Source organism: Mauremys mutica, chromosome 9 (genome assembly GCF_020497125.1).
Source record: "Mauremys mutica isolate MM-2020 ecotype Southern chromosome 9, ASM2049712v1, whole genome shotgun sequence".
Classification (NCBI taxonomy): domain Eukaryota; kingdom Metazoa; phylum Chordata; order Testudines; family Geoemydidae; genus Mauremys; species Mauremys mutica.
This window is the reverse complement of record NC_059080.1, coordinates 100,103,553-100,118,548: the sequence shown is the minus strand read 5'-3', so window position 1 is coordinate 100,118,548 and position 14,996 is coordinate 100,103,553. Positions and strand designations below refer to the sequence as shown.

The 14,996-nt window shown below is 48.4% G+C and overlaps 1 protein-coding gene across 4 annotated transcripts in view; it reads left to right on the top strand.

Annotated features, from left to right (window-relative positions):
* Nucleotides 1-2,502: 2,502 nt before the first annotated feature.
* PCYT1A (phosphate cytidylyltransferase 1A, choline) overlaps nucleotides 2,503-14,996 on the top strand; it is a 35,331-nt gene continuing 22,837 nt past the window's right edge. For 2 of the 4 annotated variants that reach the window (XM_045030112.1, XM_045030111.1), the window contains exon 1: nucleotides 14,706-14,858. In XM_045030112.1, coding sequence (XP_044886047.1) covers nucleotides 14,742-14,858 — 117 coding nt within the window. In that variant the 5' untranslated portion in view covers nucleotides 14,706-14,741. Of the gene's footprint in view, nucleotides 2,715-14,579; nucleotides 14,602-14,705; nucleotides 14,859-14,996 lie in introns of those variants that run through there. The other 2 variants (XM_045030113.1, XM_045030114.1) reach the window with 2 other exon arrangements.

Here is a 14,996-nt window from a genome sequence, read left to right as displayed (position 1 = left end):
CTGTCACCCATTCATGCATTTGGGAATTTATTTTGTTTAATGCTGCAAGCTGGCTGAAGTTGAGGTACAAAGAAAAGTGAGACAATCCAGTGAAAAGGCACCAGAAGAGGTGATTTTTAAACTCTTATTCTTTCTATACCAATTCAGTTTTTACCAAACCACTGTGGAAAAATTTGATTTCTCATGAAAATGAGATTTTTACAAAAGAAAGGTTTAAAGCTCCTGTTAAACTGAACTCCGTAACACAACCCTACTATAACCTACCCAAGCTAACTGACGGTATCTTCCCCCTTTTTCAAGAAAAATGTAACAGCTCATGCTCAAGAGAAAACTTGTATTAGCAGAAAACATACTGCAGCACAGTACTTTGCCCCAACTATGCTAGTTGCTCGGATAAGTTCATGTACAAGTTGTGATGAAGCATCCTCACATTTCTAGGTTTTGTTTTGTTTGCTAAGAGAATCCATTAACACACAAAGGGTCTCCCAGGCCTCAAGGCAAAGCAATGGGCTTCTAGCCCCAAGGCAGACATTTGGGTGTAATATGAGGCCTAGTGCATGTGGTTGTCTCCCTCTAGTGGCTGGCCCCAGCAATGGTAAGAACCTGTCACTTCCTGACACACGCAGTCCTCCACAAATGGGCTATGTCTCCCCCTTGTGGATCTCAGAGGCCCCACAGCACTATTGCCTGGGAATCCTGCCCCACACCAAGCCCCGCCCCTCACTTCCAACCCTTCTTCCAGCAATGGGACTACTGCAGCTGCCTTTGTTTTAAATCTTGTCTCTCTTCCTCCCTTCTGGTGGATCGCTGAGGTTTTCATCCCTCTCACCCTTCTGGCACCCACCTTGTCAGGCTCCTGCACCCTCAGAATGGCAGATCACCCGCGAAAGCACCACAGCAAATCCAAAAGGTGCTCAGTGTGTGAGGCTCCCTTTCCAGGAACATCGGAGGGAGAACTGTGTCCTATGTGCTGCCAGCCTGCCTCCCCCTTCTCTGTCACAGGGTTGGACTTTGAGTCAAAATGGCGTGATCGGACCGTATCTCCTGCACGTAGCCAGGACTCCACCAGGGAGCCGTGGGACTCACAGGAGGAAACTCCTCCACCATTGCCACGCTGGGTAAGTTAAGCAAAGCCCCGCTTATGAAGGGAAGGAGTTTCATAGGCTCCTACTCCAGCTCCTCAGGCAGGTGCTTTCCTCCCTGATCTCAAAGTCAGTTAATCGAGATTTTCCATCCACTTCAAAGATGATGCCCCTGTCAACTGCCTACATCAGGGCCTCGACAGACGCTATGCAGTTTGTTGTGAGTAACTGATACGTGCCACACCTTTTCTATGTGTGATATGCCACAACTGCTAAGAATCGGACACTGATTAAAATGCTGGAGCTGTGTTTATGTTGCAGTGGGTGCAGAGCTTGAAACATGCAGCCCTGAGCTGATATTAAGTATGCAAATAACGCACCTCACGAGGAACCCAGGTTGGCAAACAAACCTAGTAGGTGGCTCAGCGCTCACAGGTCAAACATGGTCAACCTGTGGAACTCATTGCCAAGGGATGTTGTGAAGGCCAAAAGTATAACTGGGTTCAAAAACTAATTAGATCAGTTCATGGGGGATAGGTCTGCACCTGGCTATTAGCCAAAATGGTCAGGAATGCACCCCTAAGCCCTTAGAGGTTCCTAAACCCCTGACTGCCAGAATTTGGGACTGGATGATGGGGGATGGATCACTAGATAATTGCCCTTTTCTGTCCATTTTCTCTGAAGCATCTGGCCCCAGGCACTGTCAGAGACAGGACACCACTGATCTGAGCCAGTATGGCCGTTCTTATGATGCACATGATCCAGTGCTTAGGAATAACTCAGACATAACAGACTCAGCCTGGGCATCTTGCGATCATGAGTGTGACCCTCCACTCTAATCTGTGCCTGCACAGCCTGAGAATTAGAGTGACCCTAAAATGTGGGGGGGGGTCCCTGGACTACTAGCAACCCTAGGATAACCAATCTAGTCTGCAGAACCCAGAGCCCACCAGCAACCCTTTCATAAAACTGGGCCCCTCAGAATCCCAGCAATAATAAACATGGAACCCATCAGCAACCCTACAATAACAAACCTAGTGCACAGGGCCTGCGACCCATAAGTGATCCTCCTATAGCAAACCCAGCTCACGTGGCTCTGGGTTGAGGGTGACCAGATGTCCCCATTTTATAGGGACAGTCCTGATTTTGGGGGCTTTTTCTTACATAGGCATCTATTGCCCCCCACCCCCTGTCCTGATTTTTTAATACTTGCTGTCTGGTCACCCTACCTGGGTGTGCAGTGACCCCAACACCACCAAATGCGGGGCCCACTGCTAACGCTACCACAACAACTTGGCAGGTCAGGGCCGGGGTCCGCTGGCGACCCTACAATAACAAGCGCGGTGCACTAACCCCGGGCAGCCAGTGACCCTACAAAACCAAGAAAGCCCTACGACAACCCGCCCGGCGACCCTACAATAACAAGCCCAGGCCGCAGGGGCCGGAACGCTGGTGCCGGCTGCGGTTTCCCGGGGCCCCGCTGGAGCCGCTGCGCGCGGCTGGTCCCTTCCCGTGCGGTCCGGCCCGACACGCAGCGTCCTGGGCTGCCGCCCCGCTGGCGTGCGAGGGAGCCGGGAGCGGCCGCGCCCAGCCCCGCCTCGGCCGGCGAGTGAGCGCGGAGCGGCCCGGCAGGTCAGAGCGGGGGGCCCGGGCGGGGGGGACATTCGGCTGGGAGGGGTTCGGGGGGGGCGACACTGGGCTGGGGGGTGTCCGGTTTTGGGGGGGACACGGGCTAGGAGGGGTGCCCTGTTTGGGGGAGACCATGGAAGGGGGTAACCGGTTTCGGGGGGCACACGGACTAGGAGGGGTGCCCTACTTGGGGGGGTCGCTGGCTCACGGGATTGACTTGGGGGGGTGCTCGGTTGGGAGGGGGCACTGGCTGGGGGGTGTCCGGTTTCGGGGGGCACACGGGCTAGGAGGGGTGCCCTGTTTGGGGGGGACACTGGCTGGGGGTACCCGGTTTCGGGGGGCACACGGGCTAGGAGGGGTGCCCTGTTTGGGGGGTCGCTGGCTCACGGGATTGATTTGGGGGGTGCTCGGTTGGGAGGGGGCACTGGCTGGGGGTACCCTGTTCAGGGGGGCATTGGCTGGGAGGCACTTGGCTGGGGGGGTTAAAGGGACACTGGTTTGAGTGGGTGTGGGGGGCACTTGGCTCTGGGGGCCTATTGGCTGGGGACCATGGGGGGCACTGGCTGGGGGGTACTCGGCTCTGGGGGTTAAGGAGACACTGCCTTGGGTGGGTGGGTGAGTACTAGGCTCTGGAAGGGCTGTGGCTGGGGGCACTCTGGGGAGGGATGGGTAGGTACGGGGGCACTTAGTTATGGGGGCATGGTGGGGGGGTTAAGGGGACACTGGTTTGGGTAAGCAAAGGAGGCATGTAGTTCTGGGGGGGCTATTGCCTGGGGAGCATGGGGGCACTGGCTATGGGGTACAGGGGGCAATCAGTTCTGGGGACCTGGGGGTACCAGGCTTGAGGATGTTGAGGGGACACTGTCTTGGGTAAGTACAGGAGGCATTTAGTTTGGGGGGAGGGGGCTATTGGATGGGGACCATGGGGGTACTTTGCTCTGGAGGCATTGTGGGACCCTGGCTTGGATGGCTGGGGGGGGCACTGGCGGGGGATACTTGGCTTGCGGGGGGCACTGGTTGGGAATGTGTGGGGTGTAATGGGTGATATAATGAGATTTGGCTTCCTCCCTTAGGTCAGTGGCTCTCAAACTTTTGTACTGGTGACCCTTTTCACATAGCAAGCCTCTGAGTGCGACCCCCCCCTTATAAATTAAGAACATTTTTTTTATATATTTAACACCATTATAAATGCTGGAGGCAAAGCAGGGTTTGGGGTGGAGGATGGCAGCTCGTGACCCCCCCCCATGTAATAACCTCATGGCCCCCAGTTTGAGAACCCCTGCCTTAGTTCATGCTCCTCTCCTGGATAATCTAACATGGCTTCCTCCTCAGCTTGCTCATCTCAGTGCCCATTCTTGTGTCCAGACAGGTCTGCTAAGGGTGCCCCATGACAGTATTTGCTTTTGCATGTCCTTCCTTTTGTTCAGTCTCCTTATCTCTGATAGTAATGACAGAAGCAGAGTCCACACCCTCCCCCATACCTCCCACCCATATGTGCTCCACTTCCCTGTGGCTTGTGACAGAGATTAGGGTTGAGTGAATTGAAGCAGAGTATGCAGATGAGTTATTTTATCTAGTTGTGTGATAGGGAGGATTATTTTTTTGATTTCTGTGCTAATGTGGGCACCATGTTTATGTCTCAAATCCAGACCAAAAAAGTCTGCCCTATACACCTGCAGATGTGTGCGGTATGTCACGGAGTTGTTGAATGTGTGGATTTAAAACTACATTGATCTGGTGTCTGGAATTTATTATTCTCAGTGCTGGACTGTGGCCAAGAAATTGTTATAGCATGACGAATCAGTGACAGTTTGAAGGTGTAATTTTGCAAACCACTAGAGCTAACCACCTACTTGTTTAGATTTAAATGTACGAAAATAAGAGTAATAAAAAACCCCTGGCCTCTCGGGGCTCTGTTATCAATTTAGAAAAACAAATCCAAAATCCATTACCAAACCAAAACCACAGCACACCTCCCTATCCCTCATATGAAGTGCCAGTCAGCAAACAGAGGTAAGAAATAAAAATCTCCCCTCCTACTCCCTATACCAGGGGTCCCCAAGCTTCACTGCACCTCGACCCCCCCCCTTCTGACAATGAAGTTACTACATGACTCCAGGGGTGTCAGTCAGAGCCCTGCTCCTCAGGGTTGGGGGGAAAGAGGGCCGCAGCCCAAGCCCCACTGCCCCAGGTGCGGGTGGAGCTTGGGCTTCAGTGGTCCCAGCAAGTCTAATGCTGGCCCTGGCAACCCCATTAAAATGAGGTCACGGCCCACTTTGGGGTCCCAACTCGCAGTTTGAGAACCGCTGCCCTATACAACCTACCCCTATCACCTCTCTCCTTTCCTTTTTCCTGCTTCAGCAGATCGGCTGTGTGGCATGTATGGCCCATCAACACCACATTGGGGTTATTTTGGACCAAGGAGGGGTGTGAATTTCAAAGATAAAAGGCCTTTATGGAGAATGCCCTACCCACAGCTCTCTTAAATACCAAAAAAGCTCCCACTGAGGTGCCTTTGCTGATTTCAGATGTGGTGCTCTTTTGGGGGGTAAGGGGGAGACTCTGATAGGACAGTCTCAGACCATTTAGGGCTTTACAGGTGAAAACCAACACACTGAACTCCACAGATCTCAGAGTGCTGGTGTAATTTTAACAAACAAGGCCTGCTTTAGCCTTAAAAAGTTTAACCAGCTAACTATGGTAGTTAAGGGATGTGAATTTTTTTTTTTAAACTAACATTGTTATGCAGGTAAAAGCCTCAGTGTAGAAGCTGTTACACTGGTATAAGACACTAGTATACGGCTGGTATAGCTTGTTTTGCTCTGCCAACCTGGAACTGGTAGAAGCTCTTTCATCCCAGCATAACTGAATTTGCAGTATTGTAGCTTACTGCTTTAACTACACCAGAATAGCTAAAGCAGCAAAACTTTTTAAGATGGACAAGGCCAAAATCATCATGTCCTGCACTAGCTTTTGTCTTCCAAATGGAGTGAAGGTGTAGCCCCAGCTAGAGCACATTGCCGTCCAATCTAGACATCACATAGGCCTGATCTATGCTTAATTTTTGCCAGCATGGCTGTCAGACAAGGGTCTGACTTTATGCCAGTGTAGCTGTGCTGACCAAAGCCCTAATGGAGAAGCAAAAAGTATTCCGGTAAGAATACTTCGAGAAACAGTCAAAAGAAAAAAAGTCCCATTCAATTACATCATGTAATGGCAGACAGCTAAAAAGTGAAAAGTTTTGAAAGAGTTTTTATACCAATGCTAGAAGTCTAAATAATAAAATGGACGAACTAATGCCTTGTATTAAATGAGGATATTGATATAATAGGCATCACAGAAACTTGGTGGAATGGGACCAGACTGTACTATAGAATCTCATAGATAGTGATTTCATGCTTGAATAAGAAGAATATAGCCATAGGGATATATTACAGACCACCTGACCAGGATGATGATAGTGACTGTGAAATGCTCAGGGAGATTAGAGAGGCTATTAAAATAAAAAACTCAATAATAATGGGGGATTTCAACTATCCCCATATTGCCTGAGTACATGTCACCTCAAGAAGGGATGCAGAAATAAAGTTTCTTGACACCTTAAATGACTGCTTCTTGGAGCAGCTAGTCCTGGAACCCACCAGAGGAGAGGCAATTCTTGATTTAGTACTAAGTGGAGCACAGGATCAGGTCCAAGAGGTGAATATAGCTGGACCACATGGTAACGGCTGCCATACGAGGAGAGATTAATAAGACTGCAGCTTTTTAGCTTGGAAAAGAGATGACTAAGGGGGGGGATATGATAAAGGTCTATAAAATCATGACTGGTATGGAGAGAGTAAATAAGGAAGTGTTGTTTACTCATAACACAAGAACTAGGGTTCACCAAATGAAATGAATAGACAGCAGGTTTAAAACAAACAAAAGGAAGTATTTTTTTCACACAACGCACAGTCAACCTGTGGAACTTCTTGTCAGAGGATGTTGTGAAGGCCCAGACTATAACAGGGTTCAAAAAAGAACTAGATAAATTCATAGAACATAAGTCCATCAATGGCTATTAGCCAGGATGGGCAGGGATGGTGTCCCTAGCCTCTGTTTGCCAGAAGCTGGGAATGGGCGACAGGGGATGGATCACTTGATCATTACCTGTTCTGTTCATTCCCTCTGGGGCACCTGGCATTGGTCACCGTTGGAAGACAGGATACTGGGCTAGATGGACCTTTGGTCTGACCCAATATGGTCGCTCTTATGTAAAAAAGTCCTTTTGCTGTTATCAGTTCCCTGAGTGAAATAAACTGTATATGTTATACTAGCAAAAAGACCTTTTTTTCTAGAATAAACTGTTTCAATTAAGGTGGGTTTGCTTCTACACCAGCAAACCTTTTATGTGAAGACAAGGCCAAATGCCCTGATTATGGTTTGAAGATCCACATCTGAGAGAGAAGATGGGTCAGGAGGTTGCAGATACAAAAAGCAGTCTGGATCACTGCTGCTGTTTGGTCATGTAAAAGTCGTGGGGAATCTAAATAATCATCAAAGCTCCCAACCAAGAGAGTCGAGAGAGTCCCCACAAACTCCTCTGGTTGCTTCTGCTGTACAACCAATACATCAGTTAATATGCTGATGTAATCTGTATACACATCCTATCACAGATAATGAAGGTAGAAGAAACATTCACTCTAGAATGTCTGTTCCACCTCATCCTACCCCAGCAGTGCTCAGTGTTTCTAGTAATTTGCCCAGTCTAGCTTTTAACGTCTTTGGTGACAGGACTTGTCTGTAGCTCTCACTACATGTTCTCTCTCAGGGTCAATCTCCCTAATGGGTGGCTGGTCGAGTGCAAACCTAGTAGTAGTTGTCTGCGTATGAGTCAGCGGAGGAGACATTGCAGTATACTGGAATAATCTTGTAGGCAGGGCAGCACATGACTGCAGGCATCTGACTGTGCTAACGCCTCCAAGGTTTAGAGAGATGGCACAGAAGAAAGAAAGCCGACTGTGTTATGCAGGGAAACCTTGAGGTTCTGGCATTCAATTCCTTTGGTACCTGTCTCAGTAAAATCATGGTGACTTCAGACCAGGGCTGGAGGACAGTTCCAGAGCGGCATTGACTGAAGGTATTCTCACTTGAGCCTCTTGCTTTGTGCAGGCCTCATGATGAAGCAGTGGAATTTATTCTCTTCCCCTCCCTGTTCATCTGCAAACAAAATTTTTCTCTTAATGAAACTCTTCTGGTGGAATGCAGTTTGGCCAGTTCCTCATTCCATTGCTGTGTTTCGATGGCATATATTCAAAATTATAGGGTCTGTTTCTCAGCAGTACTACAACACCTGGCTAACAAAACATTGAAACTCTCATCAAGAAATATACATCTCTCCCTTGAGATCAGCCGTCAATTTAGCAACAAGAATTGCCCCTCGTGGTTACTAAAGTGGAGGTGTTAATCCTCATGTCCTGGCCAAATTCCAACTCAGCTAATTGTGTCCCATAATCTCAGTTGTCTACCGTATTCTTCACTCCCATCCTCAAATGTTTGTGTAGTGTTTCTGTGTACTGTGAAATGCCTACCACTTTCCACCCCAGAGGTGGCTGTGTTTCTGTGGTGGGTGACTTGAGTTCTGTAGCATTTGTATCAGTAATGGACTTGGGCATCCTTTAAGGGTGTTTTCAACAGTTTAGAGAGGATTCCCTTTTTTCCCCCCTTGTCTTGCACCGTTCAAGACGCAGAATGCCGTGTTTTCGTTGTACAGTGGGGGCTGAATAGTCCTGCCATCAGATATTCAACTTCTTGTAGATCCCATCAAACTATTTTGCCAGGAGAAGCCTTGTTGAAAAGCAATGCAAGACTGTCCCATGCCCTCAACCTGAAGCTGAACATGCTGCTAGCCCAGCAGACGAGATTGCTTGTCCTGCGGGGCTTGCGTTATTAGGGTATGCCTACACTACGAAATTAGGTTGATTTTATAGAAGTTGTTTTTTAGAAATTGATTTTATACAGTTGATTGCGTATGTCCATACTAAGCGCATTAAGTCGGCAGAGTGCGGCCTCACTACCATGCCTAGCATCGACTTACGGAGCAGTGCACTGTGGGTAGCTATCCCACAGTTCCTGCAGTCTCCGCCACCCATTGGAATTCTGAGTTAAGCTCCCAATGCCTAATAGGACAAAAAACATTGTTGCGGGTGGTTTGGGGTACATTTTGTCAGTCGCCTCTCCCTCTGTGACAGCAACGGCAGACAATCGTTTTTGCACCAGACACCAGGGCGATTAGAAGAGCACAGCCAGGCGCGCTGCGCATCAGAGAGGCTTTGAAAACCAGTTTCATGACTGGCCAGGCTTCCGTGTGACAATTCTGTGTGTTTCTCCTTGAGGCAAACCCACCCACTTTGTTGATTTTAATTCCCTGTAAGCCACCCACCCTCCCCTCTTCGAAATATAGTAACTATTATTTTGAAACCAGGCATTCTTTCTTTATTAATTAAAAAAAATGAGATAACAGACAATGTAGCCCAGTTGGAGTGGGGGAGGAGGGAAGGACAAGGCCACACTGCTTATTGTAGCCACACCAAAAATCAGATTGTTTGAATGACAGCCTGCTGTTGCTTGGGCCATCCTCTGCAGTGGAGTGGCTGGGTGCCCAGAACCCCCCGCCCATCAATGCGGGAGGACTGCATGAGCTCGGAAAACAGGTCATCGCGAGTGTGGGGTTTTTTCACCTTCTAATCTGTGATAACCTCAGGGACAGAGATGATGGGGGGGGGGAGTGTAGCAACATTCTACACTCTACCATTCTGGGGGGACTGCACGGTCACCTGTGCTGCTGAGTTTGCCACACTGACCAAACAGGAAATGAAATTCAGAAGTTCTCAGAGCTTTTCCTGTGTACCTGGCTAGTGCATTGGAATTCAAAGTGCTCTCCAGAGCGGTCACAATGGAGCACTCTGGGATAGCTCCTGGAGGCCAATACTGTCAATTTGCATCCTCACTGCCCCAAATTCAACCCGGCAAAGTCGATTTTAGCGCTACTCCCCTCGCAGGGGAGGAGTACAGAAGTCGTTTTTAAGAGCCCTTTAGGTCGACAGAACAGGGTTGGTTGTGTGGACGCATTCCTTTTTAAATCGACCTAACACAGCTAAATTCGACCTAACCCCGTAGTGTAGACCAGGCCTTAGAGTGGTTTCTAACCTCCCTCCTAATGAGCCGGTTCTCTTGCCTAATATGGAGCAAATGATGCAGTGGGGGTTTTTTTAACTAGAAATTTGTTCATAAAACAGAACAGTATTAAAACTTTGCAAAAGGGCTTTTCCTTTTGATCATACCTGATCTGATCCAAAAAGAATTTAAAATGAAGCTTTGAAAGGAAAGCCCCTATCCACCATGAGTATAATTAATTGTAGAACATTGAAGCATTCCAAGAATAACGAGAGAGAGCATGGGCTAAGCTGTGATACAGATGTTGGATCCAGTCAGCGTTAACTGATGAATCATGGTGTTATTTTAGTCCTTCGTGTCTAAATAAATGCTGTAAGATTAGTAACTGCATCACAGTGACTCCTTTTAGTGCAAGATCTTCCCGGTTCTTAAGAACGCTAATACAGAGCTTGAATATTCACCATAAACCTGCTAGCCAGAGGCACCCATGAAGATTGGGGAGGAGAGACCCAGCAGGACACTGCTGCAAACATAGCTGTTGGAGAGAGGGAGGCTGCCAGGACTTCTGTGGGTGCTGCTGTCTCTAAATCCCAGTAGGGGAAACATCATCAGCCTCTGGCCAGTGTCTCACCAGCTGACATTCCCACCCCATTCTAGCTGCTGGATGAAAGGCGTTTCTTCCCTGGCTGCTGAGCGGGGGGCAGATCTTCATTATGGAGACTAAACTGCTGTAACACTGCCCAAGGCTAGCTGTGAGGTGAAGTTAACTAAATGCTGCTGTCAACCCTGCGGATGTGTGTCTTTAGGGTCAGAGATTACACAGCATCCACTGGTCCTGATCCATGACAAGGGCTCCTATGCGCTGCGATGATATAAATAATAATTTGTTCACGTTTGGATGGCTTTCTTTGCAGCCAGAAGAGCAAGAACCTTTTTTTCAAGGGAAGCTTAAATTCTGCCAAAATTAGTTGCTAAAAGGTCTCACTCACTGGGGAAGCTTCTCACCCACCACAGGCAAGTCGAGTTCTGACGCCTGGAATATTGCAAAATTTGCTTTGTCAGATAGCTGCATTCATGTCTGTGTCTGCAGGAATTGTGCTTGCTCTTTGAGTGTCCAGTTCAGTTCTTCTGAAAGTGACTGGAAAGGCTCCCTCTGATTTCCAGTGAGAGTTGGATCTGGTGCTTGGCATTGGTGCAGCTAGTGCATACTTGAATCGTTGTCTGAGGCCATACCTACACTTCCATGTAGGTCGACAAAACTTACGTAGACATGGCCTTAGGCTACGTCTACACTGCCGTTAAAAACCCGCAGCTGTCCCATGCCAGCTGACTCGGGCTGAGGAGCTGTTTAATTACAGTGTAGCCATTTGAGCTCAGGCAGCCTGATCTCTAGGACCCTCCAGCTTGCAGGGTCCTAGCGCCAAGGCTCCAGCCCAATCCAGAATATTTACACCACAATTAATCCTGCCCTTAGCCCGAGCCTGAGTCAGCTGGCACAGGCCAGCCGCAGGTTTTTAATTGTAGTGTAGACATACCCTAAAGCAGGTTTTTCCCTAAGCGGTGTGGATGTGTGGCCATTTCCCCTGCTGACCCACCCCATCACCCAGGGGTGCTGCTCCCCACCGAGCTCCCTTAGCCAAAGTGGGAGGGAGGAGAAGGATGTGCACCAAAAGAGAGGAGTCAGGCGGGCACCGGGATGAGTGTAAGTGGGGAGGAAACACAAAAGGGAGAGTGAGTGGTGAAGAGGCGCTGACAGACGTGGGAGATGGGCTAGGCAGGTTTAGCCCTGAACGCAGGCAGTCCCTCATTCCACATGCAGAAATAAATCAAACAGCATTGCCCATTGGAGGAACCTCAGTTCTTTGCCTTGTGGTAGCCTTTACATCGGGCAGCACCCCACTGGCAGTATCACAGCAAGGAGCGCGTGTGCACTCATACGCGCACTGGTTTAAATACAGTGAGTGGAAATCTGAGTCACTCTGAGATCACTCCTAGGCAGGCTGCTGTGTTAAGCAGAGCACATTCTGTTCAGAAACTGAGAGGGGTTAATAATACCTATGGTTAGATACAGCCTGAGGTTTGTGAGCTTAAAGCAGCACAGGCCAACTCAGTGGACTTTTAATGTTGTACTCAGTAGGGACTATTGTATCAGCTGCTGGGGTTGATGGAGATGAAGAAAGTGACAGGCCAGAGAATGGGATGATTAAACACAGTGTCAGATCGTTCTGCCCAAAGCCATAAAAGAAAGTATGACGTCAGTTCTCCAGTCATGTTAATGAATATTCAAGTTATTTGAAAAACTGACCCAGGTCGCTTTGTTTTTCATGAACTGGGCACTGGTTGGTGGACCAGTGAAGTGAGTAGCTGGTATGAAGGACATACGCAGCTGGTAATGTGCTCCGCCTGTGTTTCACAGTGCTTGTGTTTCACAGTGACTGTAGGTGGGGAATATTGTGTTTACAGCATCCTGACGTGTCCTAGCCACTTCAAGTTAAGCGCATGCAGAATCAGGGCTTGGGCTGTAAACTCTTTGAGGCTGGGGCTGTCTTGGTACATCTTCTCTAGCACCCTACTGCACTTGTGGGTGCTATAAAATAATATCCACTCCAGTAATGGGATGCTCTCCAAAAATCACTCCTAAGCATTGTCAGATGAATGTTAAAATGGAATGAACGCTAGAGTAGAGATATTAGCAGATCTGGTCCATCTTCCTCTTGGCACAGGACTGATCCTTACAGCACGCTTCCAAGTGCCTCATCCAGTCCCAGGTACCAGGGCTTCCATCGCTTCCTAGAGACTGTCCCACAATCTAATAATCTCAGCATTATGAATTTCACCCCTGACATTCTGCTTAGATTCCCCTCAATTTGATTCCATTGCTCCTTGCTTTGCCCCCTTGCACCGCTCGAAATGATTTCTGTCCCTGCTTGGTATTTACTCTCCCTCCTGTACTTGCAGACAGCTTTGTTCCCTGTTAGCCATCTTTTTTTTTTTTTTTTATTCCTCCAGTCTCCTGAGATCTCAGGTTCTCTTCTCTGAACTCCCTTTCTGATATCGAGCTGCCTAGAGCTGAACATAGTGGTCCAGGTGCAATCCTGAGGGAGAGTTTAGTCTCTCTGTTGAGCTACATGCTGTTACGCGTTCAGCCCAAAACTAGAGCTGGTCAGAACATTTCCGACGCAGACTTTGTCTAAAAGATTTTTGGTTCTGGAAGGAGGGAGACTGACACTAAGACTGTGTCACGCTGTAATCTGTTGGTTTGGGCACTGATGCCGGATGTGAGAAACCTGATTCAGAGCAGAGTTTTTCATCCCAGAGCACTCGCAATCAGGCAGACCCAGGACATGAACCTGTGTGTCCCACATCCACACCAGTGGCCTGACTGCCTGGCTGGCACATTGTCACTCGCACGCTTTCCCCGAAACGGTGAGAAAGTTTATAGTTTTGTTCCAGCGTGGAATGAAAAAACATCTCTACGTTGCCACAAACCAGAATCGTCACCCTCCAATCAGCCCTACCCAAAACCACAGAGGCCATTTTTGCTGACATAGCATTGCGTAAGGCCATGTTGAATCTAAATTGGGAATGTTATAAAGTACAGCTCCAGTCTCCATGTCCTAAGTAGTCTTTTATCTTTGCTTGATTCATTACTCTGGAACTTTCCCAAACAGAGTCATCTGTGCTCCTGAAGTGCCCACCAATAGTTGTCCCTGTCAAAGCCCGCCTTTCGAAAAGCTCTTGTAGGATCTGGCTGATGGCACTTCATCCAACACCGCTTGGTGTCATTGAGCAGTGATACTCTGCAGCGATAGCTAATATATAATCACATGCTTCACGGGGGGACGGGGTAGCGTTCAAGACATGGTGTAGCCCGCTCTCTTCCTGCAGTAGGTTCACCATCAGTCCAGACACTCCCTACAAAGAGTTTCAGGACACCCACTGCATGTGAGGGGGCAGAGTCCTAAATCCACAGAGCATTTATTACTCGGGTTTCTAGACTTGGGTGTGAACCATATTTCCTGGACATGCCAGTCTTCTCTGACGAGAAGCGATACAGAAATGTAAATGACCATGTTGGGGTCTGCATATAGCTGATTTAGTAAAGGGAAAAGCTTCAACTTAGTCTTTAGTCACAAATTTGCAAATCCAGCATCTGCTTTTAAATCTTGTGGCAGTTGGAGCTGAGATTTTCCAGTGTTACCCGTTCATGTAAACGCCTAGTTCCACTTCACCAGCAAGCAATGTGGGGCTTCCTTGCATTCCTGGCTTATGGGAAGTTAACAGCTGAGAGCTCACTGCAAACAGCTCAGTCATGATTTAGTTCATGGGCAAGGTTCTCCCCCCTCCCACCCCCCCAAAGGAAATCCAGCTTTACTCATCAGCTGTCTTGTTGTGTGGGGGTTCTTTTTGTGCATCCAGTTTATCATTGAAACGAGTGCTGGGAAATTGTACACAGTTACCCTTCAGACATGTGGACTGGGCATATTTTAATCTTTGGCCTGCCACTCAGATACTAAAATAGCATAACTAGCTTCATGCTAATGATATCACCACTCATATTGCAACTCCTACGTGAGGGAGTTTCTCTCCAGCCAGCTGAGTTTTACCCTCTCGTCATTCCTGTGACTAGGAGCTGCTCTGCAGAGAGAAATTATTCAGTGTTCCCATCAAGCACGGTTTGTCAAGAAGTTTTGGCACCTGATGCCACGTGCAACTGGCTAGGCCTCCTGTTCAGGTGCTTTTGGGCAGATCTTTTATACACGGGGCCTCTTGGCCGGTTTCTTAGGCCTTCTGGAGTGAAATACCTCTTATTTCTTGTTCTTTATTTCATTCTTCTAGTCTGCTGGAAAGCCCTTGCCAAGCACCTCTCCTGTGATGGAGCCACCAAGCTCGTCCAGGCTGAATTCCCGGAAGAGAAGAAAAGATGGGTCAGGACCCAACGGGGCAACCGAGCTGGATGGAATCCCTCCGAAAATGTCCCGTCACTCGTTTGTAAGTAAGCAGGGCTTTTGATCAGAAACGTTTCCCTTTTGGAAAGCAGCTGAATGATACTGATGTTGCAACATTGATTAGGGCAAAGTAAAATGTCCTCTGTGCCCTGGGAAAGAGGTGGAGTAGTGTAGCCCGGCT